At 42.8% G+C, this 27873-nt stretch overlaps 1 protein-coding gene across 1 annotated transcript in view; it reads right to left on the bottom strand.

Moving 5' to 3' along the window:
* Positions 1-414: 414 nt before the first annotated feature.
* LOC120481067 (uncharacterized) overlaps positions 415-27873 on the bottom strand; it is a 42632-nt gene continuing 15173 nt past the window's right edge. Inside the window, exons 7-17 of the mRNA XM_089119860.1 lie at positions 21321-21392; positions 7097-7270; positions 4489-4827; positions 4057-4437; positions 3246-3949; positions 2953-3078; positions 2475-2858; positions 1967-2134; positions 1554-1729; positions 1392-1468; positions 415-592 (exon numbers count right to left, since the gene is read on the bottom strand). Of these exons, the coding sequence (XP_088975986.1) occupies positions 415-592; positions 1392-1468; positions 1554-1729; positions 1967-2134; positions 2475-2858; positions 2953-3078; positions 3246-3949; positions 4057-4437; positions 4489-4827; positions 7097-7270; positions 21321-21392 (2779 nt within the window). The remainder of the gene's footprint in view (positions 593-1391; positions 1469-1553; positions 1730-1966; positions 2135-2474; positions 2859-2952; positions 3079-3245; positions 3950-4056; positions 4438-4488; positions 4828-7096; positions 7271-21320; positions 21393-27873) is intronic.

The raw sequence follows: 27873 nt of genomic DNA, 5'->3' as shown, positions 1-27873 counted from the left end.
TGCAGCGCAAACTGTTTATTCAATTTCTGTATCCTACTTTTTAAGACAGGAAGGGCACAGGTCAATATGGCACTTATGGGTTTATGTGAGGATTGTTTGAAGTTCACTTTATTTAAAAGCTGTTATATATTTTTTAAGCCTAATAATTTAAAAAAAAAGCTTGATCGCTTTGCTGCTTGTGGAGCCTTTCATATTATAATACTTAGGGGAGACAAGGGGGCGTGGCCTAAGGGAATATCACTCGTGGGCCACGCCCCCTCCCCCTGGGGATATGGGCCTGCCACCAGGGAAAATCCTAGAGGAAACACTGCACAGTGTTACTGAACCTGAACCTTTACTTTTATTTCTAGTGAGTAAATCAGCCATTTAAACTTTAAATGAAAATGTGATGATGAAAATCATTAAGAATTATTTTTACCACAGTGTCTCCAGTTTATAATGTGGATCATCCCTCAGATCCTCCAGCTGCTTCACTCCTGAGTCTCCTAGATTATTCTCAGACAGATCCAGATATCTGAGGTGTGAGGGGTTTGATCTCAGAGCTGAAGCCAGAGCATTACAACCTTCATCTGTGACTCCACACCTACTCAACCTGTAAAGAATGACACATTAAGCCTATTTGCAGAGATAAACACAACACTTAAACTATAAATAACATAATACTGTCAATATGAAATATGTAATATTTCATTTTTACAATACAGAGTGTAGATGTGACGTAATGTCGTAAAGACATGCTAGAATCTCCCGCTGAAATCGTCTCGGTTACTAATGTAACCCTTGTTCCCTAAAGGAGGGAACGGAGACGAGAGGTCGACGTGATGACGTTAGGGGATCACTTCAGGGAGCCCTATTAACTTTGAGTATCTAAAGAACAAGCCAATGAACGCAGCCCCGCAGCGCGAGTATAAACAGGAAGCAGGCGCACGCACACACTGTTTTTCTCTGAGGAGCCGAGATTGTGACGGCCGTACAGCGATCGTCAGCAACTGTGGCAGCGGGACGTCAAGTCTCCGTTCCCTCCTTCATGGAACGAGGGTTACATTAGTAACCAAGACGTTCCCTTTCAGTCGCTCACGTTTGACCTGATGACGTTAGGGGATCCCATGGAAAACGCCATTGGTTGCTGCCACATCCAGCGCCCTACGCAAGACTCTCAGACCCCCAACTGCTGGGGCGGAAGACCTGCATAGAGGGAGTTCAAACTGCTTTTCCATCATACCCCATACAGTGAACTATTGGATAACACTGAGAAAGCGTAACCTTCCAGAGGAAAGGGGCGCTGCGGAACCACATCCTGCCCGAAGGGAGGTAACATGTGGACAATACACATAAGGACTGGCCGGAGGGGCAGTGCAACATATGGAATGTGGCTCCAACCCGGCTCCAACCCTAAGGGGGAGGTTACACCAGATAGTGACGGCAGAGCAGACTCTGCCAAGGGAAGACACGGGCTCACCGCAGGGAGCTGGTCGTGAAAGAATACACATATGGGATCGCCGCAGGGATCATTACATATGGAACTCAGCATAGCACAAGTTACACAAGCATACAAGCACTAGGCCTGGTATCGGACGCTCCGCAACATCCGACTGCCGAAGGGATGCGGAGGAACTTGCAGGGTTCGCCAATCGGGGAACTCGACTGGAGCAAACAGCGCATGTGTTCGCTCCGTGGAGGGGAGTGGCGCAGCAAGCCGACACTAGAGGGGGAACTTTGGTGTTACCAGCTGGTTGAAGCGTGCACACAGGAAGAAACCGGCTCAACACGTAGGCTATAAAACCTAGCGAACGTGTTAGGCGTTGCCCAGCCCGCAGCTATACACATATCTGTCAGCGAGACGCCGTGTACCAGTGCCCAGGAAGAAGCGACACCCCTTCTGGAGTGGGTTTTCAACCCAGGCGGGCAGGGCATGCCTTGGACTTCATAAGCCAAGGCGATGGCATTTACTATCCAGTGGGCCAACCTCTGCTTGTAGACAGCCCTTCCCTTTCAGCTGGCCTCCGTAACAGACGAAGAGCTGATCTGAGGTCCTGAGGCTTTGCGTTCTGTCCACGCAAAGACGCAGAGCGCGAACGGGACCGAGAAAAGCCAGGGCTGGGTCTGCCTCCTCCGAAGGCAGCGCTTGCACTACCTGGTCAACAGAAGGGAGTGGTAAGAACCTTGGGCACGTATCCGGGTCAGGGTCTCAGGATCACGTGAGAGTTATCTGGGCCGAATTCCAGGCACGATCCGTCGACCGAAAATGCATGCAGGTCCCCTATCCTCTTGATAGAGGCCAATGCAACCAGGAGAACTGTCTTACAGGACAAGATTTTTAACTCAGCTGATTGCAGAGTCTCAAAGGGTGGTCTTTGAAGTGCCGAAAGGACCAGAGACATTCCAAGAGGGTATAGAGAGTGGGCGATGAGGATTCAGTCTCCTCGCTCCCCTCAGGAACCTGACGATCAGGTCGTGCTTCCCCAAAGACTTACCATCAACAGCATCGTGATGTGCGGCAATAGCGGCAACATACACTTTAAGGGTGGAGGGAGACAGACTACGCCCCAAACCTTCTTGCAGGAAGGAAACCACGGCTCTGATCGAGCAAGATCTGGGGTTCTCCTCGTGAGAGGTGCACCAGTCAACAAACAGGTTCCACTTCAATGCATAGAGGCGCCTTGTAGAGGGGGCTCTAGCAGAAGTGATGGTGTCAACTACTGCAGGGGGTAGGTCACCTAGAACTTCCGAGTCCCATCCAGGGACCAGACATGGGAGTTTCCAGAGGTCTGGACGCGGGTGGCACAGGTTACCCCCTCTCTGAGAGAGCAGGTCCTCTCTCAGAGGAATGGGCCAGGGAGGAGCTGTCGCGAGGAGCACTAGTTCCGGGAACCAGGTCCGGTTGGGCCAATACGGTGCAACTAACAAGACCTGCTCCTTGTCCACGCAGGTCCAAGATTGGCCGTAACCCACCTCCTTTCTTGGGTAAAATGAAGTACGGGCTGTAGAACCCGGTCTTCATAACGGTTGGAGGGACCGGCTCGATCGCTTCCTTTGCCAGTAGGACTGCGATCTCCGCCCTGAGTACAGGGGCACTGTCTGCCATACCACGGGTAAACAGAATGCCCTTGAAAGCAGGGGGGCGCCGGGCGAACTAAATCGCATAGCCGAGTCTGATGGTACGGATGAGCCAGCGAGACAGGCTGGGAAGCATTAACCAAGCTCCCAGAGGCCAACGATCAAGATCAACGGCACCACAGACGTACCCGGGGTGGGGCAGCGTGGTGGAATGCAGGGACCCGACTCGGATGGCACAGCGGCTCGAAGTGAGGTCTGAGTGTGTGGTGCAACACGTACCTGCTTCCGGGCAGAGTGAGTGTGCGGATGCAGCAATGCATCCAGGACACAGCCACTGCTGTCCGCTGGCGATGAAAGAGGGGCTTGGGAGTGACAAGGCATGGCGTCGTCGACTGCCAAGTGCGCCCTCTTGTGGCCCAGAGGTTTCAGAAATTGTTTCTGAAAAGGTTTCAGAAAACCATGGGATTCTCCGCCCAGCCCTCCACCGGGGGAAGGAGCAGCGCGTTCGCCATCTCCTGAAGAGCAACTTGATCTCCCTCTGGGCTGCCCGCCCTCCACCGGGGGAAAGGAGTGGCGCGTTCCACCCGTCTCAGGGTTGTTTGCACCGGCGCTTGTATCCTGGTTTGGCAGCGGTCTGGACGGGCAGGGTCGGCTTCCTCCAGCTTGCTCCACGCTGGGGCCTGGATGTTGGCTGCTGCTGGGGCTTAGCGGGAGCAGAGGACGCTGCAAGAGGCCGACCTCGGCGACGAGTAGACGGAGGATCTGCTGCCAGCGGAGGGGTGGGAGCAGCAGCGGTTCGCCGGGGCAGGATGTGTCGGATGGCCTCCGTCTGCTTCTATGCGGCTGAGATCTGTTGAGCAAAGCTCTTGATCGCGTAGCCGAACAACCCAACCTGGGAGAGAGGGGCATCCAGAAACCGATATTTATCGGTGACCCTCATGTCCGCCAGGTTGAGCCATAGGCGGCGCTCCTGGACCACCAAGGTGGACATCGCCTGACCGACTGAACTTTGTCGCCTGGAGGGCGAGGTCAGTTGCCACACGGAGCTCCCAGAGGAGCTCTGGGTTAAGACCAGCCTTGTTCAGGTCCATGAGCGCCTGGCCCTGGTGGACCTGCAAGAGTGCTGTGGCATGAAGGGCGGAAGCAGCCTGTCCACAGGCCTTGTAAGCTTGTAAGCAGGCCGTTGGGAGGCGAGGGTCACCCCACCAGGAGGAAGCGGACGCCGGACACAACTGCGTCGCGACAGCCCGTTCCATTGGGGGGGGTCCCCACATACCCCTTAGTTGCCCCGCCGTAGAGGGTGGCGAGGGGGGAGGAGCCACTAGGACGGCTTCGGGCACTATACGGTGCCTTCCACGTCCTAGAAAGCTCCTCACGCACCTCCGGAAAGAAAGTTACCAGGGCGGCGCACTGAGAAACCAATTTTCCAACTGAGAAGGCTCGGGACGTGATGAAGGATTCCACGCAAGCCCGAGCTTCTCGGCAGCCTGGGAAAATTTAGCAGCCCATTCTGGATCCAGCTCGGACAACGCCACACACCCTGAAGGGGGTAACGCAGCCGAGTTGTCATCTCCAGAGGACTGTAGCGCCCCCTCCGATGCTGCGATCGACATCTGATCATCAGCTGGTGCCCCAAAGGAAACGACTGGTCGTTCCGGAGAAGGGCCGAGCCGTTCATGAAGAGATGCCGATGGCAACAGCACATGTGAGGCGTGAGGGGCCGGCGGAGATTGCCTCAGCGGGGAAGCCCTCACGGTGATCCTCAGATTACTGAAATAGGCTTATTCTGCGGGGCAGAATAAACACTAGATCGGGGCATAGGCGAGGGGACTGCACCTCCCTTGAGGTAAGCGAGTCTCGATCTAAGTGCTGCGGTAGTCATATTCTCGCAAGGGGAACATGAACTATCCACAAAAGCCGCCTTACCGTGCTGAATGCCCAAACACGAGAGACAACTACTGTAGAATTCTGAAGTGAAATAAAGTAGTGCTGTAGCCTAATCATTTTTGTTATTAATTAACCACAGCAAAAGAAAGAGAGAGAGTGCGTGTGGGCAAACGAGTAACCCAATATTAAAGCAAGTTGGTTTAATTAATTGCAAGCATTACAAGGCAAGTTGATTTACACCAAACATTTGTGCTGTAAAAACCCTCTTCACTGTATCTTCACTGTATCCTGCATCTGTTGTCTGGTTTGTACAAACCCAATTCCATAAAAGTTGGGACACTGTACAAATTGTGAATAAAAACAGAATGCAATGGTGTGGAAGTTTCAAATTTCAATATTATATTTAGAATACAACATAGATGACATATCAAATGTTTAAATTGAGAAAATGCATAATTTTAAGGGAAAAATAAGTTGATTTTAAATTTCATGGCATCAACACATCTCAAAAAAGTTGAGACAAGGCCATTTTTACCACTGTGTGGCATCCCCTCTTCTTTTAATAACAGTCTGCAAACGTCTGGGGACTGAGGAGACAAGTTGCTCAAGTTTAGGAATAGGAATATTGTCCCATTCTTGTCTAATAAAGGCTTCTAGCTGCTCAACTGTCTTAGGTCTTCTTTGTTGCATCTTCCTCTTTATGATGCGCCAAATGTTTTCTATGGGTGAAAGATCTGGACTGCAGGCTGGCCATTTCAGTACCCGGATCCTTCTTCTACGCAGCCATGATGTTTTAATTGATGCAGTATGTGGTTTGGCATTGTCTTGTTGGAAAATACAAGGTCTTCCCTGAAAGACACGATGTATGGATGGGAGCATATGTTGTTCTAGAACTTGGATATACCTTTCAGCATAGATGGTGCCTTTCCAGATGTGTAAGCTGCCCATGCCACACGCACTCATGCAACCCCATACCATCAGAGATGCAGGCTTCTGAACTGAGCGCTGATAACAACTTGGGTTGTCCTTGTCCTCTTTAGTCCGGATGACATGGCGTCCCAGTTTTCCAAAAAGAACTTCAAATTTTGATTCGTCTGACCACAGAACAGTTTTCCACTTTGCTAGAGTCCACTTTAAATGAGCCTTGGCCCAGAGAAAACGCCTGCGCTTCTGGTTCCCGTTTAGATATGGCTTCTTTTTTGACCTATAGAGTTTTAGCCGGCAACGGTGAAAGGCACGGTGGATTGTGTTCACTGACAATGTTTTCTGGAAGTATTCTTGAGCCCATGTTGTGATTTCCATTACAGTAGCATTCCTGTGTGTGATGCAGTGCCGTCTAAGGGCCCGAAGATCACGGGCATTCAGTATGGGTTTCCGGCCTTGACCCTTATGCACAGAGATTGTTTCAGATTCTCTGAATCTTTGGATGATATTATGCACTGTTGATGATGATAACTTCAAACTCTTTGCAATTTTTCTCTGAGAAACTCCTTTCTGATATTGCTCCACTATTTTTTGCCTCAGCATTGGGGGAATTGGTGATCCTCTGCCCATCTTGACTTCTGAGAGACACTGCCACTCTGAGAGGCTCTTTTTATACCCAATCATGTTGCCAATTGACCTAATAAGTTGCAAATTGGTCCTCCAGCTGTTCCTTATATGTACATTTAACTTTTCTGGCCTCTTATTGCTACCCGTCCCAACTTTTTTGGAATTTGTAGCTCTCATGAAATTCAAAAGGAGCCAATATTTGGCATGGCAATTCAAAATGTCTCACTTTCAACATTTGATATGTCATTTATATTCTATTGTGAATAAAATATAAGTTTATGAGATTTCTAAATTATTCCATTCTTTTTTTACTCAAAATGTGTACAGTGTCCCAACTTTTTTGGAATCGGGTTTGTAGTTCGTCCGGTTTATTTAACTGTTGGTTTTACTGTGTTTTGTGGGATAATAATATAGTGAGATGTAAATGTTCCTCTTCAGGGAGACTCTTCATCGCTGTCTTCTACCGCCGGCAGGATCTGATGTTCAAGCAGGAATCTCTCGATGAACCACCGGATGGGGCTTATGCCAAACATATATTGTATACACTATCTACATATTAATCCTTATTCACTCAAAGTCTTTATGGTAGAGATGATCTTACCTCAGTCTCTCCAGTTTACAGAGAGGATTCACCAGTAGATCAGAAAGCTGCTTCACTCCTGAGTCTCCTAGTTTATTCACAGACAGATTCAGTTCTCTCAGGTGTGAGGGGTTTGATCTCAGAGCTGAAGCCAGAGCAACACAACCTTCATCTGTGATTCCACAATAACACAACCTGTAGAGAACAATGACACACATTAAGCCTATATGCAGAGATAAACACAACACTTAAACTATAAATAACATAATGCTGTCAATATGAAATATATACAAATTCTCATTAGTTCAAATTGTTAAATTACATCAATTAGGATTAGGGGATTAAATATACAGTGTGGACAGTATAAAAATCATTATTTCTATGGAAAATCCCCATAAAACATGGCCCACTGGAGCCTCATCAATAGATTTATGGAAAATCCCCATAAAACGTTGTGTGTGTGTGTGTGTGTGTGTGTGTGTGTGTGTGTGTGTGTACCCTTGAATGTCACAGCTGTGTTATCTCTGAGAATATTTGAACCCTTTCTGTAAGAAATTTGATTGTCGGATTCAAATAAAGAAATCAAATGTATACATGTGTGAGCTTAATGTTTTGTAAACATTGAGTGAATTGTTTAAAGTTATTGAAACTTTAGAGTGATTGAGAAGCACAGATAAATGAACAATAAGGAACAAGACATGCTTGATGATTTAAAGCACATTAGAACTCAAATCGGCTCACACAATGGCTTTGTGTGCCGCCTGTCAGTGTGTCCCGCTTCCTGCCGTTTGAATGGGCAAATACACACACAATTAAGTGATAAAACACCCATCTTGCTTCTTGTGCGCACGCACACTCACTATTTGAATGACTTTTCACAACAGTTTGGAAATTATGTAATCAAGTCACATGACAATGGTAGGTGCTTACGATCTTGTATATTAAGATATGAAGTATTTCTTATGGCCAGTAGATGCTGTACTTCATGGATTTATGCATCATAAGTCTGAGGTGTTTCATCTGCACCATCGTATTACAGAAAACTGCTGGTGTAATTATGCAGTTGTGGAGACCAATGATGATTCCACAGCAATTAGTGATGCTCCGATTGATTGGCCGCCCATCATGATCGGCCGATATTGGCTAAAAATAGCTTGATCGGCGAACCCCAAAAGCACAGATCAAAAAAGCCGATCACGTTGTGTAAATTACTCGCGCAACTTTTTTCCACATGCATGCGCCGCGCACCTTTTAAGATATTATTTTATGTCACAGTGCTAAATCTGTCTCTGTATTACATGTTCAATCTTTAAAAAATATTCATATTAACAGGTTAATAGAGGTTTTCTACAGGAATATATAATGGGTTTGGAAATTTTAGAGAAATTCTAAATTAATGCATTACAATATAACTAAACCCATTATATTTTAGTCGACTAAATCTACCGTAGATTTAGTCATCTAAATTCTTATTGTATTTCGTCGACTGAAACTAAAACAATTCAGATGACTAAAATATGACTAAAACTAAATGGCATTTTAGTCAAAAGACTATGACTAAAACTAAATCAAAATGTTATGTATGTGGAATAATGTTATGTTACTCTGCCTTATTTGGGGAAGATGGCCTAGCCTTAAGGTATCTCATTTTCTAAATACAATTAAATAAACACTTGCAGGTTCTTCAAGATCTTGACTATAGCCTATTTATTTCAACTGTTTTTTTCAATACAGTTAATTCATAGTTAGTTTCATCTCTACAAATGGTGCTAACTCTGCTAGATTATAGATAAAATATTCCCATTCCCCTGCCATTCTGTGATCGGCAATCGGCAGATCATGATTTTGGTGATCGGTAATCGGCCCCAAAAATGCTGATCGGAGCACTTCTAACAGAAATACATTAAAAGTCCATTAAAGTCCATAAGTCCATTAAAACAGGCAGAAGTTCAGAGGTCAGAAAATCAGCCCAAACACACACATCCAGAGGGCAAGACAAGAAGGAGAAACCCAGGGGTTATTCCAGAAAGCAGGGTGTGTGACAGACCCGGGTGTGTTTAACGGTGAGTAAGTGGATAAGCTCAACTTTCGGCTCCACAAACAGAGGGAACGTTCAATGTATGTAGTAGTAGTAAAACACTTCCACACTGAAGGCACTCTGTAATTTCAATGAGGTCTGAAAAATGAAATGACTGATATCACAGAGCTGATAAGCACAGCTCCTCAAAACTCTCCCACTGACTTTATCAAGCCCAGGGCTTTTTAATTTTTTTTGGGTGGTTTGTCAAAACAGAGGCTTTGTCAATGTGCAGATATTCCTTTGTTTTCAAACTAAAATAAAAATCACTGCTAATTTCATTAAAATCGTGTGTATCAAATCGCCTATAAAAGTCACTATCTCTCCCATAGCTATCTCTCTCATAAGTAGCCATAGCAGCTCCGGAGCCGGTTCTGATCCAGGGTCAGTTTACTCCAGAGGTGTTCAGCGCATGCGTCTCTATTGATGAGGCTCCAGTGGGCCTGACAGTTATATCTATAGAAAAGTCGAGGGATTGAGGGAGCCAATAGAAAAAAGGCTAAATATAATTGATTATATACATACATTATAAATGCATATATTTGAAAAGAAATTTATCACAAATATTATAAAAACGGTTCCGTAGATCATTAATCAGGTCAGATAGGTGGAGGATTTAAAAGCTGAAGAGTGACACTCGTATTATTTGTTAATCCATTAATTCAGTGGTGTTACGTTCCCGTATCGCGTGTGTGTTCTTGTGTTTTTCTTTCCCGCTTTCTCTCTCTCTCGGTTACTTTCACTTTTGTAGGTACCCGTGATTGGCCAATTGACCTGTCAATCATCGTTGGCGCTGACGTCACCTCTTTTCGCCATCGCCAATAGGAACAGGCCACCTGGGGAATAAGAGTGCACGCCAGACGTCTCCACGGAAGCTCTCGGCTCGCTGAGACTCAAACCACGCTGCTCTCTGTTACTGTTACGCTGTCCCTTTGTATACCCTGTTGAGGTTATGGTTCTCGTTCACTCGGTGTGATGTTAAGTAGTATGAGTGAATGCTCCCTGTGTTGACTCTCTGATTTTATGTGACCTGCTCTACAGAGCTCAGTAGGTTACTAGTATGGAGAAGAGATAGACAGATAGCATGTCACGTGACATACACTGCACCACGCAGGGGTTTTCGATTCTGTTTAGTACACTAGGGTAGGGGCGAGCGCCACACTTTGTATTTCTGCTTCTGTTAGTTAGTGGAGACTAGATAGGGCGTCCTGGACGCTGAAGATTATTATTTTCTTCTTTATTTTCTTAGTTAGGATTAGAGGTTATTTAACAGCTAGACTTCATTTGGTTTTGTTCTTTTCTTTTCTTTGGCGCCGTCCACGTCTATCTTTTCTTCTTATTAACTTTATCCACCTTACAGAAATTCTGTATAACATGTCCATTTTTACATTTATGTTAATCTATATTCGTATAGATTAAATTCTTTTCACTTTTGCCACTGACCTTATTTGTTAAATAAAGGTTTTGGCTTTTTGCACAGTAAATCTGGTTGTAGAGTGTTTTTTGTACAACTCATGGTTTATGTAGGTTTCTCTATAATGTCATCTTTAAAATGTTGGACTCCCGAACCCCTGGACTAACTCGGGGGTCGTAACAATTGGGGGCTCGTCCGAGATGTTTAACACCCATCATAAGACATTGAGAGGAATATATATGAACTATGGTTGTATTGTATTAGTGGCAAAGTGATTTGATTGGACTTCGTATTTTCCAGGGTAGCCTGATGCGTGGTATTTTGTTGTCTGTATGGTTCGTAACATTAGTAGTGATGGCTTTGTTTGATTTGCAGTCGTTTGTTGAGCATCCTTCCTTAGAGCGGTTTGATCAGTGTCGAAAGGATGATTTACTGAAGATTGCGGACCACTATAAAATTGTTGTAGTGAGGCAAGCTTTAAAGAAAGATATTAAGAATGCTATATTCGAACGGTTGGTGGAGATCAGAGTATGTGAGCGGAGTGGAGTGGGAGCGGAGCGAGGAGTGGAGCGGCATGATTTTGAATGGAGCGCGGAGCGGATTTTTTAAAAGTCGGAGCGTCGTGGTTTTCACTCGCTCCGAGCGCGCTCCACTACCGCTCTATCACGAGGACAATTCATGCCAACGGCTCATTATAGAACTGCATTTTTAGTAAGGATTCAGGTGTTAAACACATTACGCTAGCATGATACAGATGGATCACTCAAATCAGAAAAAAATGTGAGGGTTATGATGACGCCGATGGACATGAGTGGCTGCGGGAGGTTATAGTTATCAAGCCTGTACTGAATATGAGCGGGCAGGCACCACGATCTCATGAAAGTGCGAATCTATAGCACACATTTTATTTCTCGTGCCTATTATTATATGCCAAAAAATTGTTTGTGCGTGCAAATGACGCACACTAAACCCCTTGGTTAGGATGGGTGTGAAGTGCGTTCTTGCCATTAAGTGCGTATCGTAGGCTATGCCCACGAGAAATAAAATATAGATAGCCTACGCACTTTCATGAGATGGGGCGCTGGATCGGGCGGGGTGAAAGCACATTTTAAACAGGTAACACTTATTCACCAACGCAATCGCTTTCTCACTAATGCATTGCATTCAAACAAATGTAATCATACAGTCGGCTATCTGTCAGTATTTGATTTTAAATTAGCATAAATCTGTGAGAAATGTAGCGACCCGTAGATAAATAACTGATGAAAACGTAGTTATTTTCTTCTTTCCAAACAAAATGTGCTCTGCAAAAAGCAGCAATGATATTTAATTTATAATGCTGATAACCTGTAATAAGCATAGCATGTCATAGGAAAAGTTTGCACACTATCCAAATCCAATAAACAACATTGCAACTATTCTCCTAACGTTGTTTTTTATTTATTTACTATGCCTATGTATCTATTATGATGAGGAGACATTTTGTGAGATTTTAAAGCATACTTAAATACTTTATTCGGAATTTCCTTGGGGAGCGAACACGGAGCGGTGTTTCTGATATCAGTGAGCGAGGAGTGGAGCGGGAGCGGTAAATGGTGAACCCGGAGCGGAGCTGGAGCGGAGTGATTATATAATGCTTGGAGCGTGGAGGGGAAATTGTTGCCGCTCCACTCCGCTCACATACCCTGGTGGAGATCAACATTTTTTCGAGACCTGGCGTAAATCCTCGACAGACCAGGCCACTTGGTGCTGGCGCGCGGGTTTCTAGTGAGGGGGTGTCGGACGAAGAGCAGAGCGAGACAGGTGCCGAGGTTGATGTCGGGGCGGAGACTAAGGCCGTCTTGCCGCCTTTTGATCCGTCCTCCCCTGCTTCTATTGGGTCTGGGAACGGACGTTTGAGAGTCCGTCTGGCTCGTTTACAGTACGAAGCACAGGAAAGGGCCCAGGCGCGTCAGGCTGAGATGGACCTGAAGCTCGAAATGCGCAGGCTCGAGGTAGAAGCTGAGAAGGAGGTGAAGCTGCGACAGCTGGAGCTGGAGGCACTGAAGGTGGCCTCTGGGTCGGCTGAGCGGGCACCCCGTGTTGAGGCTTCTGTGGCGGTATCCCCGGGCGATCATTCTCCAGCCTTCGATGTTAGCAAACATATTGCTCTAGTGCCTCCATTTAGGGAAACGGAGGTGGATACGTATTTTAACGCATTTGAGCGTATCGCATCTTCCCTCCGTTGGCCTAAAGATGTGTGGTCCCTTTTGCTTCAGTGCAAATTAGTTGGTAAGGCTCAGGAGGTTTGCTCAACATTATCGTTAGAGGAAAGCTTGCAATATGATACGGTGAAGTCTGCTATTCTCCGTGCATATGAGCTGGTTCCCGAAGCCTATAGGCAGCGATTTAGAAATCATCAGAAACTTGCCAGTCAGACTTTTGTAGAATTTGCTCGCGAAAAGGGGAATCTTTTTGATAAGTGGTGTAACGCGAGTAAAGTAACAGATTTTAATTCGTTACGAGAATTGCTTTTGTTGGAAGAATTTAAAAAGTGTTTGCCAGAACGAGTTGTGGTATACTTGAACGAACAAAAAGTAAATTCTTTGTCGCAAGCAGCTGTGCTGGCAGATGAATTCGTGCTTACGCACAAAACGGTGTTCAGTTCAGCTCGTCCTGAGAAAAATTCTTCGGTTCAGTCTACTCATCCTCAACCGTCTCGTGCGAAATCTCCTTCCCCACGTCTTAAAGAGGTAAGGGAATGTTTTTACTGTCACAAGCAGGGGCATGTAATTGCAGATTGTTTAACGCTGAAGCGTAAGCAGCAGCAACAACAACCGTCTAAAAGTGTGGGGTTTGTTAATTCTGTGATGGAGAATACTGATGATATTGCTGGGTTGAGCTGTGTTGATTCGGGTTATAGTCCGTTTGTGCTTAAGGGGTTAATTTCATTGACTGGTAAACCTGAAGATCAACGTGAGATTCAGATGTTGCGTGACACTGGTGCCGCACACTCATTTATGGTAGAAGATACTTTGCCTTTGTCTGAACAGTCATTTTGTGGCTCGAGTATTTTAGTTCAGGGAATCGAAATGGGTTTCGTAAAAGCACCGTTACATCGCGTTCATTTAAAAAGTGACCTTGTAACTGGTTTTGTGTCTGTTGGAGTACGTCCTTCACTGCCCATAAAAGGTGTTTCTTTTATTCTGGGTAATGATTTGGCCGGGGGTAAAGTGATGCCTGTGTTGGAAGTTATGGATCAGCCGAACTTCGTTTCCTGTGATGAGTTATCAGTGAGCTATCCTGATACCTTTCCTGCGTGCGTTTTGACGCGCACTCAGGCAAAGAGAGTGCATGATGTCGTTGACTTATCCGAATCGTTTATGGTTCCCGTATCTGCTGAAAATGTGTTACCGTCGGAAAATACAAGTTTTTCAAGGGGGCACCTTAACGCGGACATTTTGAGGTTAGACAATAGTACTTTGAGTGTGCCTATGTCCCGTGAACGGATTATTGTTGCACAGAAGGAGGATGAATCTTTAGCCAAATGTTTTGCCTCTGTAGTCTCTCCAGACCAGATCCGTCAGGAGAAGGTAATCTATTTTGTGGAAGATAATTTGTTGATGCGTAAATGGTGTCCAAATTCCGAAAATGAAAGTGAATGGAATGTAGTGTGTCAGATTGTCATTCCATCCTGTTATCGTCAGCACGTGTTGTGTTTGGCGCATGATCATGTGCTGTCGGGTCATCTGGGCATCACTAAGACTTATAATAGGATTTTGAAACATTTCTTCTGGCCTGGGTTAAAGCGGGATGTTGTGCGATTCTGTCGCACTTGTGATACCTGCCAGCGCATGGGGAAACCCAATCAAGTAATTCCCCCTGCTCCGCTCTGTCCTATTCCTGTGATGGGAGAACCCTTTGAACATGTAATTATCGACTGTGTTGGGCCATTACCAAAATCAAAGTCGGGTAATTTATTTCTGTTAACGATCATGTGCACAGCTACTCGATTTCCTGAGGCGATACCACTTCGAAAAATTACTGCTTCTGCTATCCTCAAAGCACTGATTAAGTTTTTCGCTACGTTCGGGTTACCGAAAATCATACAAACAGACCAGGGAACGAACTTCATGTCCAAGATTTTTAATCAGGTCTTGCAATCACTTTCCATCACTCATCGCGTGGCAAGCGCATACCATCCAGAGAGTCAGGGTTCACTTGAACGATTTCATCAGACGCTTAAGTCAATGTTGGGGAAATACTGCAAGGACACTGGGAAAGATTGGGATGAGGGAGTTCCTTTGATGCTGTTTGCGGTTCGTGAGACTGTCCAGGAGTCGCTCGGATTCAGTCCCGCGGAGCTTGTCTTTGGACATAATGTTAGGGGTCCACTTAAGCTCTTAAAAGAAAACTTATTGGGAGTTGAAGTAAGTCCTAAGACTAATGTGCTGAATTATGTCAGTCGTTTCAGAGAGCGTTTGCATAACGCGTGGGCACAGGCCAAAGAGTCACTAACAGCCGCACAAAAGGATATGAAACGTCGGTATGACATCAAAGCCGTTCCTCGTTCTTTTAATGCCGGTGACCAAGTGCTCGTATTACTGCCCACTTCAGGATCAGCTTTGTCTGCCCGTTTCTCCGGTCCCTATGTATTGACAAAGAAATTGAGTGAGACAGACTATGTAGTTTCTACTCCTGATAGGACACGCAAGACACGGGTCTGTCATATTAATATGTTGAAAGCATATCATGGTAGGGAGGGATCTTCGGAGAAAACTGAGGGAAAATCTGTACCTGTGGTTTCGTCTGTGGCAGTAGCCATCGAGGTTTCATCTTCAGTAGAAACAGAGGCAGATGAAGATGGTCTCGTGCTGCGTAATGCTCCACAGCAGAGTACTAGACTAAGAAACTCAGAATTGTTGAAGACGTTGCCTTCTTATTTAGTGCATCTATCCGATGATCAGAGACAGGATGTTATTCAGTTGATTGAGAAATTTCCTACTCTTTTCAATGATACGCCTTCTAGAACTTCGGTGTTACAACACGATATAGATGTTAAAGATTCTCCCCCTATCAAACAACATGCTTACCGGGTTAATGCGTACAAGCGAGCTATCATGAGAGAAGAAGTTGACTATTTAACCGCAAATGATTTAGCTGTTCCTAGCTACAGTCCGTGGAGTTCGCCGTGTGTACTCGTTCCTAAATCAGATGGAACTTTCCGTTTTTGCACGGATTATCGGAAGGTGAACGCGGTTACGAGGCCAGATTGCTATCCCCTTCCTCGGATGGAGGATTGCATTGATAACATTGGTTCTGCACGCTTCGTTACTAAATTAGATCTACTAAAAGGCTATTGGCAGGTGCCTTTAACTAGTCGTGCATCGCAAATCTCCGCATTCGTGACACCTGATCACCTTATGGAATATAAAGTTATGGCGTTCGGTTTGCGGAACGCACCCGCAACCTTTCAAAGGTTGGTGAACTTAGTGTTGGCGGGTGTGCCAAATTGTAATGCGTACTTGGATGATTTGGTCGTATACTCTTCAGAATGGTCAGAACATCTATCCTTGCTGCACACGGTCTTTGAACGACTGGAAAAAGCTACGTTAACCCTGAATCTAGCCAAATGCGAATTTGCCCGAGCAACGGTGACGTATCTTGGTAAGGAGGTTGGTCAGGGGCAGGTTCGACCTGTAGCCGCTAAGGTTTCTGCTATCAATGAATTCTCCATTCCCACAACCAGACGCGAATTACGCCGGTTTTTGGGAATGGCAGGATATTATCGTAGTTTTTGTCGAAACTTTTCCAGCGTGGTGCATCCACTCACGAGTCTACTGAGTCCGTCTAGAGCATTTGTTTGGTCACCTGAGTGCCAACATTCGTTTGATAGTGTAAAAGCTTTGCTGTGTAGTACTCCTGTCTTGGCAGCTCCGGATTTTGCTTTGCCTTTTAAACTTGAGGTCGACGCAAGTGCTGTAGGTGCTGGTGCAGTACTCCTTCAAGAGGATAAAAACCACGTTGAACATCCTGTGTGTTATTTCTCTCGAAAATTTAATAAACATCAGTGTAATTATTCGACCATTGAGAAGGAGGCTCTGGCATTACTGTTGGCATTGCAATACTTTGAGGTTTACATCGGCTCTAGTCCTCTCCCGGTTATCGTTTACACGGACCATAATCCGTTAGTGTTTCTTTCCCGCATGTACAACCAGAATCAGCGACTCATGCGCTGGTTTCTGATTGTGCAAAATTATAATTTGGAAATCCGTCACAAGAAAGGAACAGAAAATGTTGTAGCCGATGCCCTTTCTAGGTGTGCTTAGTTCTTGACTTGGCTAGGTTCAGGTATGTATAAAAAAATAGGTGACCTGAGCCTACTTGTTTTTTTTTTTTTGTTTTTTTTATTTGTCTTGATTGTAACAAACTAATCATTTCATCATTATAAGTTTGTTCTTATGGAGGGGGATGTTACGTTCCCGTATCGCGTGTGTGTTCTTGTGTTTTTCTTTCCCGCTTTCTCTCTCTCTCGGTTACTTTCACTTTTGTAGGTACCCGTGATTGGCCAATTGACCTGTCAATCATCGTTGGCGCTGACGTCACCTCTTTTCGCCATCGCCAATAGGAACAGGCCACCTGGGGAATAAGAGTGCACGCCAGACGTCTCCACGGAAGCTCTCGGCTCGCTGAGACTCAAACCACGCTGCTCTCTGTTACTGTTACGCTGTCCCTTTGTATACCCTGTTGAGGTTATGGTTCTCGTTCACTCGGTGTGATGTTAAGTAGTATGAGTGAATGCTCCCTGTGTTGACTCTCTGATTTTATGTGACCTGCTCTACAGAGCTCAGTAGGTTACTAGTATGGAGAAGAGATAGACAGATAGCATGTCACGTGACATACACTGCACCACGCAGGGGTTTTCGATTCTGTTTAGTACACTAGGGTAGGGGCGAGCGCCACACTTTGTATTTCTGCTTCTGTTAGTTAGTGGAGACTAGATAGGGCGTCCTGGACGCTGAAGATTATTATTTTCTTCTTTATTTTCTTAGTTAGGATTAGAGGTTATTTAACAGCTAGACTTCATTTGGTTTTGTTCTTTTCTTTTCTTTGGCGCCGTCCACGTCTATCTTTTCTTCTTATTAACTTTATCCACCTTACAGAAATTCTGTATAACATGTCCATTTTTACATTTATGTTAATCTATATTCGTATAGATTAAATTCTTTTCACTTTTGCCACTGACCTTATTTGTTAAATAAAGGTTTTGGCTTTTTGCACAGTAAATCTGGTTGTAGAGTGTTTTTTGTACAACTCATGGTTTATGTAGGTTTCTCTATAATGTCATCTTTAAAATGTTGGACTCCCGAACCCCTGGACTAACTCGGGGGTCGTAACAAGTGGTCTCAAACTCGTTGCCATTTTGTGGCCCCCTACTTGACATTAAAGTTTAATGTTAGTGCGGCCCGTCGTTGCGTGTGCCACTTTTTTTTTTTTTTAACCCTTATGGGCTACCATAGATAGTCTTGTGACAGCTTACGGTGGGTTTGTTGTCAATAGTTGTCATAGACAACCGCGAAGTGCAAACATACTGCACCTGGAAAAACTGAGTGTGTCGCTTCAATTATGAGCGTGTTTGCCGCGCACCTACATTTGAAATAACGAACTTGAGCGCGCAAAATATGTGGGCGCGATATGTGTACCATTAATCAGGCCACAAGCTACTGGTAGCTCTTTGAGCGACGTGTTGGAGACCCCTGCTCTAAAACAATGTGAGAATAGTCATTCTAAGCTTGCAATATGTGTCCAACAGGTTGATAAGAGGGTTTGCTTTGATTTGCGCAAAGTCGGTAATTTGCCTGATACAGTATGTGTAGAAAGAATTCAATAACAAGGGCAGACATGACAGTGTTTCCTCTACATTCATTCTCCCGTGGCGGGCCGCCACACTTAAAATCCTCCCGCCACGGCTGCAGCTTCTCAGTGACGTCCGATATTCTGCATAGTATTATGTTATTTTGTTAAGCCCCACTAAAGGCATAAAAAACTTTGTAAAGCACAATCAAGTTTTCACCCTATATTCCAAGACTTCTAAAGTCATAGCATGTGTAATTTTAGTCGCTAAGTTAAAGTTAACGGAAAGTCATCTTGCCTCAGTCATTCTCCATTCAGAATTCACACAGCGCGTCGCGTTCGTTTGCGACACGACGACACTCTCTTCAAGGTCAATATTCCCATTATTATACTTCATTTGTAGATAAAGCATAAAGGTCTATGGTTTTCATAAAATGACTTTATCTTGCTGGAGTGGAGTTTATTGCCCATAGGCCTACCTTTCACATTCCCTTTATGTAAGATTACAGCATGGAGTCGAGAGAGTGCTATTGTTCTTCATGCGCACTGAAATTTAAAAGAGGCTCAAAAAACTGTTGCATATAGAATACACTAAGCATTAGTGCTGCACGATTAATCATATCGCAATCGTAATAGCGATCTCAAACCTATGCAATTATATAACGCAAAATGCCGTGATTTTATATGAAATAAACAAATTAGGGCTATTAACGCTGCATCTCTTCTTTTTTGTCATCCTTTGACTAGTGTTACACGATCCTGCTCTTATTCGCGCAAATGCCTTTTCGCATTTTGCACGACAAGAACTGAAAAGCTGCCTGTGAATGCCCTAAATGAGACTCGCAGAAAGACGCGCGCCATAATGCGCATGCACTGACGCGTGCCAGAATATAGTTCTCTTTCGAGCTTGAACGAACAATAACACACACAATTATGCCAAAATGTCGTTTTGTCGAGTATCTTCATAACGTAAGAAAAGTCTTAAGGACGAAAAGAGTTGTGCTATGAGGCGCATGTGAGATCCGCGTCTCGGCAACGGGTGCTCTTAAAGCGCCAGCAGCGAATAAAGCGTTCTGTCAGTCAAGTTAAAAGAACAAAGGGAAATTAGAAAATTACTCACTGATCTTGACTAAAGAACTTTTGTAGCTTTAATAAGGATTATTTTTTATTATATAATTTATAATTCATGCAGCACAGACTGTTTTATATCTTTATTCAATTTCTGTATCCTACACTCTTAAAACACATGTGTTAAATTTTACACAATATGTGTTGTCCCTGAGCTGACTCAGCACATGTGTTAAAATTTAACACATTGTGTGTTGTTTTTAACACATGTTGTGTAAAAAACAACACATGTTCAATTTTAACACATGTGCTGAGTCAGCTCAGGGACAACACATATTGTGTAAAATTTAACACATGTGTTTTAAGAGTGTACCTGTTAAGACAGGAAGGGCACAGGTAAATATGGTTTTTATTATGGGTTTATGTGGGGATTGTTTGAAGTTCACTTAATTTAAAAGTTGTTAAATTTTTTTTTTAGCCTAATAATTTTTTTTAAAAAAGTTGATAGCTTTCACTGTAATGATGGTTTGGTTGATGGTTTATTGATCATTATAGGTGTTATCAATCATTTAGTTGTTGTCTGTAGTTTGAGTTGAGAAATAAACATTAATACACAGAATGATCACTAATCTGTGTGTGCATTTTACTTTAGAACCAAGCAAGTTGGACTCATGAAACCATTTTATTATATCGGAATCGCATATCACAATTGCAATATTGACCTCAGTAATTGCAATGGCAATATGACATTTTCCCCAAATCGTCCAGCCCTACTAAGCATATTATAGATATAATCCCTTCGCTATGTTCTTTTCAATGTGAAGCATTGCTTGCTGTGACTTGGTGTTGCTTCAAGTGCATCATTCTGCACACGGGATGCGCATGATCGATTATAATACTTTGGGGAGACAAGGCCCCCCCACCAGGGAAATGGGCCTGCCCCCACAGCTTGGAAAAATCCTAGAGGAAACACTGCATGACTGCAAATATTTGTATTTCAAAAGCAAGATTTTTTTTCTATATAATAAAAGAAAATGTGCCTTCCAAAAAAACATTTAATATCATTAATGTGTTGTATAAAGAAAACAAAAAAGGACATGAGCAAATATAAGTATCACAAAGATGCGTTAAAAGGAAAAGACAAAGAAAGTGTGTAAAATGATCTTCAACTGTCAGAAGGACAGCTCATGAAGAACCAATCATGTACAGAAAGGAATGTTCAACTTCAGAGGAACAGTTCAGAAGAAACGTTAATAAAAAAAATTGAGAAGATTGGATCAGTCGTGCTCCTTGTTTGGTAAACTTGAATACTATTTTTGTGGAATACTTGATCCCAGTTAAGTTGAGTTTGAGACCCCTGCATTAATTTATCAGACTGATCTCATGAAGTAGCGTGTGTATGACATGCCAATTCGTATTTCCGTTTTTGGCGTGCTATCAAGACGCATTATCGCTTTTCAGCGTGTTTATGAACGCTGTATATATAAATATATGACTTACCTCAACCCCGTCCCTAAACCTACCCGTCACTGGGGTTAATGGCATTTATGACTGTTCCCTCACCACCCTAGGAAAAAAAAAAGATCGCTCCCCAGATGTAGATCTACATTTTGCTTCGTTTCGCGTGGACATTTGACTGCGTGTACAGACACGCGGAATCACTCAGACGTTAATGGCATAGACATGTACGCATATACGCGGATAGCTCAAAATACGTAGAGATAACACGCCACTTGACTCGAAAGTGCCATGTATGTTTACGCAAAAGTCATGATGTCATGTTGAATTTATAATGTTTAAGTAAGAAGTGTTATAATGTTTTAGCAGTGATGCTTGTTCTCAGTGTTACTTACTCAGCGTGTCTAGTTGCTGTAACCACAGGCATCAGCTTCTGAAGAACTTCATCTCCTGTGTTTTGTGGGACACTAATAGAAAATAAAAAATAAACAAGTTAATTAATTACGCTAACAATAGTAATAATAATTCATATCATAAGTAAATAATACATTGTACCTTTTTTAATTAAACACCGCTTTATAAAGGACGTGTGTTAAGGTTGTTTAGTGTCTATAACTGTAGAAGCCTCATATTCAGCAACACAGATTTGTTTTCTCTTCTTCTTGTCAATGTCGTTTGTCAAGGTCTATTAGTCTACATTTACACTACAACACTATTCGACATATCAGATTTTTTTCTGTCAAATGCGGATATTTTTATGAATCAAGAAGTATTTTGTGAAGTATTTTATATATAAGATGTGTTGTCACGCTGTTTTGCCGCAATGACCGATTGACAGGTCTAGCAAATGACCTGACTCTGTGATAAATCATCTCTCCTGTAACCAAAGTAATCCCACACCACAGATGTTGATTTTCGTTTGGGCACCAAGTCCTTATCTCATCCTGAACTCATCTTCCCTGTTTATGTATAATATCTGTCGTTATGCCCACCCGTTCTGTTCTGTTCTAGCGCTCAAATTAGGCGCGCTGCATTCTGATTGTTTCGGATTGCATACTGGGAGCTTGGAGCCGTGAGCGTGGAAAAAATCCTGCTATGAAGCGTTTTAGAAATCGTGCATGCTCAAATCGCGATTTTATTACGATTTCGATTTATCCTTCTTGAGGCCTTCTTGTCAACTCCTTGCACGCGCGTGCGATCGGTTGTTTGTGTTTGTAGCTCCGGAGAATTTCTTCACTAATCCTTGTTTATAGGATTATAAACATTTTATAAACTTATTTATAAACAAGCACTTTCTATTTTTATATCATGTGAACTTATCCTCGATACTATTCCTTATAAAAAACAATTGGATTGCTTTGATATCGCTACTTATATCCGCCCTTCCGAATCCCGGCTACTAGCCTTTAGCCCGGTTATTGTCACAGATAATAACTTCGATGTTCTGTGCCTTACTGAAACCTGGCTTAAACCAAATGAGTATTTCAGTCTAAACGAATCTACTCCGCCAGGATACTGTTATAAACATGAGCCTCGCCTGATCGGCCGTGGCGGCGGTGTTGCAACAATCTATAAAGATATTTTTAATATTACTCAGAAAACAGGTCACAGGTTTAATTCATTTGAAGTACTTGTGCTAAATGTTACGCTCTTAGATGTAAGAAGGAAATCCATATTATCTCTAGCCCTGGCTACTGTATATAGACCTCCAGGGCCATATGCTGAATTCCTAAAAGAGTTCGCAGACTTTCTCTCGGATCTATTGGTGAATGTCGATAAAGCAATAATTGATTTGAACATACACGTAGATAATACAAATGATGCTTTAGGGTCTGCGTTTACAGACTTATTAAACTCCTTTGGGGTCAAACAAAACGTCAGTGGTCCCACTCACCGTCTAAATCATACACTAGATTTAATTATATCATATGGAACCGATCCAACTGATATAGATATTAAACCGCAAAGCGATGATGTCACTGATCATTACATGGTGACTTGCATAATACGTACTGCTGAAATATGTCATGTTGCGCCACGTTATAGACCAGGCAGAACAATCCTTCCAACCACTATAGATGGATTTTCAAATAGCTTACCTGATCTATCTAAGCTGCTGAGTGAACCCAAACGAACGGATGAATTAGAGGAAATGACTAGCAGTTTAAGCACCATTTTTACTAGTACATTAGATATTGTTGCACCAATTAGATTAAAAAAGGTTCGAGAGAAAACTAAAGCACCATGGTACAACAGTGTTACGCATGCTATCAAGAGAGAAACTCGCAACTTAGAGCGTAAATGGAAACAAACTAATTTAGAGGTCTTTAGAATCGCGTGGAAAGACAGTATGTCACGTTATAAAAAGACACTAAAAACAGCCAGAGCTGAGCATCTCCGCAAACTAATCGAAAATAACCAAAATAATCGAAGGTTTTTATTTAACACCGTGGCTAGACTAACAAATAAACAGACATCACCAGAGCAAAATATACCGTTACAGTTTAGTAGTAATGATTTTATGAATTACTTCAATGAGAAAATAGAAAGCATCCGAAACACAATTATAAATGTACAATCCGCTATGGTGTCTTATGATTCAGCTTCAATTATGGCCCCTCTAGAACAACTACACCGCTTTACAATGATAGGACAGGAGGAGCTAAATAAACTTATCATTGCTTCTAAACCAACAACATGTTTATTAGATACCCACTAAACTACTGAAAGAACTATTACCTGTAGTGGAAGAGCCTCTCCACAATATTATTAACTCGTCTTTATCTTTAGGTCATGTCCCAAAAATATTCAAGCTGGCAGTAATAAAACCTCTCATTAAGAAACCGCAATTAGATCCAAATAACTTGGCAAATTACAGACCCATCTTCCATTTATGTCCAAAATACTAGAAAAAGTTGTGTCCGCTCAATTGTGCTCTTTTTTGCAAGAAAATGATATCTATGAAAAATTCCAGTCAGGATTCAGACCGCATCATAGTACAGAAACTGCGCTAGTTAAAATTACAAATGATTTACTTTTAGCTTCTGACCAAGGCTGTATCTCAATACTAGTCCTACTTGATCTTAGCGCTGCGTTCGACACTATAGATCATAAAATACTCTTGGATCGACTACAAAACTACACTGGTGTTCAGGGACAGGCATTAAGCTGGTTTAGATCGTACTTATCGGACCGTTATCATTTTGTCTGTTTAAATGGGAAAAAATCAAAGATAACGTCAGTAGACTATGGAGTACCGCAAGGATCAGTTTTAGGCCCTCTGCTATTCTCAATATATATGCTGCCACTTGGTAATATTATAAGAAAACATGGAATTAATTTCCACTGTTATGCTGACGACACTCAATTATATATTTCATCACAACCAGATGAAAACACTAACTCATTTAAAATGACAGAGTGTCTCAAAGATATAAAATGCTGGATGACGCGTAATTTCCTGCTATTAAATTCAGATAAAACGGAGGTATTACTTATTGGTCCAAAAAACTACTCACAAAACCTCTTACAGTACAACTTTAATATAGACGGATGTCCTGTTACTTTATCCACAACAGTAAAAGACCTGGGTGTTATACTAGACCGCAACTTGTCTTTCGAAAATCATATTTCATATGTTACAAGAACAGCCTTTTTCCACCTTAGAAACATTGCTAAGCTACGTAACATGCTATCTGTCTCTGATGCAGAAAAATGAGTTCACGCATTCATGACCTCGAGACTAGATTACTGTAATACTTTATTAGCTGGTTGTCCTGCATCCTCAATAAACAAGCTACAGTTAGTACAAAATGCAGCTGCTAGAGTTCTTACTAGGACAAGAAAATATGATCATATAACACCGATTTTATCATCTCTACACTGGTTACCTATTAAGTTCCGTATGGTTCCTAAATGGTTTAGCACCTATGTACTTAACGGACCTTCTTTCGCCCTACAATCCACCGCGTTCCTTAAGATCACTAAATTCAAGGCTTCTGGTCATTCCTAGGATATCGAAGTCCAGTAAAGGAGGGAGGGCGTTCTCGCATTTAACTCCGAAACTCTGGAATAGCCTTCCCGATACGGTCCAAGGCTCTGACTCGCTGACACAGTTTAAAACTAGATTAAAGACGCTTCTCTTTAGTCAAGCATTCACATAATGCTTACCTTTTAGTCCTCTGTTATGCCATACGGACCCGTTTGCCACTGAAACGCATTACCGCGACAGTGGGGCTCGACAGCCTTAGTCAAACGGGTCGGCGCATATGGTTGGGTTGCGGAGAGTTCAGGTTGCGGAGAGTTTGTGAGATAGTGGTTTCTAACACCGACTCCCGTATAATGGAAATCATTATGAACATCAGCTATGCTAATTATTTCCCATCTGCCTTTCTGCTGTTATCTAGGGACGCTTGTCCCGAGAAAAATGGCGTTCGTCAGGTCCAGTTTTGTCTCCAGCCTCTCACGGGGATTTCGGATGCCCCAACGCCTGTGATGAGACGACTCAACGCCTGTGATATGTTATGGCGCCGTTTTATACATAAACAATATTTATATTTAATATTTATATATAAACAATATGAATGTAAGCCAGAGGAGAACTGGCCCCCGACTGAGCCTGGGTTCTCCCAAGGTTTTTTCTCCATCCAATCTGATGGAGTTTTGGTTCCTTGCCACTGTCGCCTTGCTTTTGGCTTGCTTTGGGCTTGCTCAGTTGGGGTTATTTAGTGTTTAGCAATATTATTGATCTGTGTTGTACTACTTTCATGTTATCACTGTGAAGCTGCTTTGATACAATCTGTATTGTGAAAAGCGCTATATAAATAAATGTGACTTGACTTGATCGCACAGCCCTAATATATATATATATATATATATATATATATATATATATATATATATATGTATTAGGGCTGTCAGTTTAACGCGTTATTAACAGCGCTAACGCAAACCCATTTAAACGGCGTTAATTTTTTTATCGCGCGATTAACGGTCTTTTTATCCTAGCAAACTTTGTAGTTTTTTCACATGCTTTTGCAACAGGACGCGGCATGCGTCCTGATCCATTTCGACGTCTCGCGCTCGTCATCCACTCAAAGCCGGCTCGCAAGCCGAAACGTGTGTTAGCGGAGTGCCTGTTTTGTTTACGGTCTAGATCCGCTTGCGCTTTGGTAGAAGAAGCAACAAAACGTCCTCACGCAGCGCAAACCATTGAAATGAACGGGTTTCAGAGCGCAGCGCGAGGACGTTTTGTGCCGCACACACTCGTTTCGGCTTGCGTTACATTTTGAGTGGATGACGAGCGCGAGACGCCGAAATGGATGCCCTAAGAAGATTCTGAATGGAAAGTTTACTTTTAAAAAGTTGCCAAATTGTCCCATTGACAAGACCAAGTGATCTGTGTGTTTTGTCGCTGTGAACTGAGCTATCATCATCGCAGCACGTCCAGTCTGAAACACCACTTGATGATGGCCAAGCAAACACACACACACACACACACACACACAGATGATGCGAATTCTCCACCCCCTCGTCAATATCAGGACCTCGTCAGTATTTCTTTCACCCTTTTATTGATAGACAGTGTTACACTGTGTGAGAGATTATTTATGTTAGTGTGAAATTGATATCCAATGTTATTTTCAATAATAATAATAATAATAATAATAATAATAAACATTTGCACTAAACAAGCCAATCCACTTTTCCATGTTGATAAGAGCATTAAAATGAGAAAAAATAATGTAACAAAAAGAAATCAAAAGACATTTACAATAGATAAAAATGTGCGATTAATCGCGAGTTAACTATGACATTAATGCGATTAATCGCGATTTAATATTTTAATCATTTGACAGCACTAATATATATATATATATATATATATATATATATATATATAGGCTTAGGTAATGTAGTGCAGGGCGGTATACCGGTTCATACGGAAAACCGGTGCATATTTTTGTTATGATGTTAATTTTTAATATACTGCCATACCAATGTATTTAATTAAACAACGTTTGGAATGAACATTAAGCTGTGCCGCACGACACTGTTTCAGACGGACCCTTTTCAATGTTGCACTTCTAAGCAGCGATGGTGAGGCAAGGGTAAATCAAACAGCAGTGAAACAGCACTTTTCAAACAGAAAAGTGCTCCTCTAACCAATTATTAAACACATCTATATTAGACCCGGTGTTCTGTAAATACAACTTACAATAATATTTTTCTTTTTTGTCCTTACAATTTCAATAGTTAGACATTCAATTATATCATCCACCACCATAGTCATATTTTCAATCATTTTAAAACCATAATTTAAATCTACAAACATAGCTAAACCCCCACCTTGCTTATTTCTTCTGTTCTGACTTATAAATTCTTATACCATGGTCTGGGTGAATACTCGATTCTGATTGGCTGCAGGGTGTCCGTTAAAAAGTGATAGAGAACACCTAGTAAAGTAGTTCTGGTGAAACTGCCTGTTTACCATTCGAAATTAATAAATAAATGCGCTGCCTACAACGGCTGTGAGTAACCATAGCAACAGGCAGTCACATGCTCTATCATCTAACGTTAGATATTATAGCCTAATACAACAATGAGCGACTTCGTGCTATTTCTTTTAACATTTATGGAGAATATGGCAACTTTGACGACTGGTATGCTGCTGAAGAAAGAAAAAATGTAAATAAAACGGAGAAAATTACACCGCTGCTGCTCTGCTCCATTGAACTCTATTGGTAACGACGTAACTTGCGACCATAGTTGGATAACGATGCTTTCGGGAAACGCACCCCTCAATGAGATCCTGCGGGAGTTTTACGCAGCTGTCCAGACAACCAAGGCAGGAGAAGGCTGAACGTTACAGCGTTTCAAGCCTAAGGAGCCTGAGGCAAATGACCCTCTCTTTGATCTGATTAATTTATTGCCCTCTATAACGTTAAG

This window comes from Pimephales promelas, chromosome 2 (assembly GCF_988280905.1).
Source record: "Pimephales promelas chromosome 2, fPimPro1.hap1.1, whole genome shotgun sequence".
In the NCBI taxonomy this organism is placed as follows: Eukaryota; Metazoa; Chordata; class Actinopteri; order Cypriniformes; family Leuciscidae; genus Pimephales; species Pimephales promelas.
Note: the sequence above shows the minus strand (reverse complement) of the source record. Positions and strands in the feature narration are given on the sequence as shown.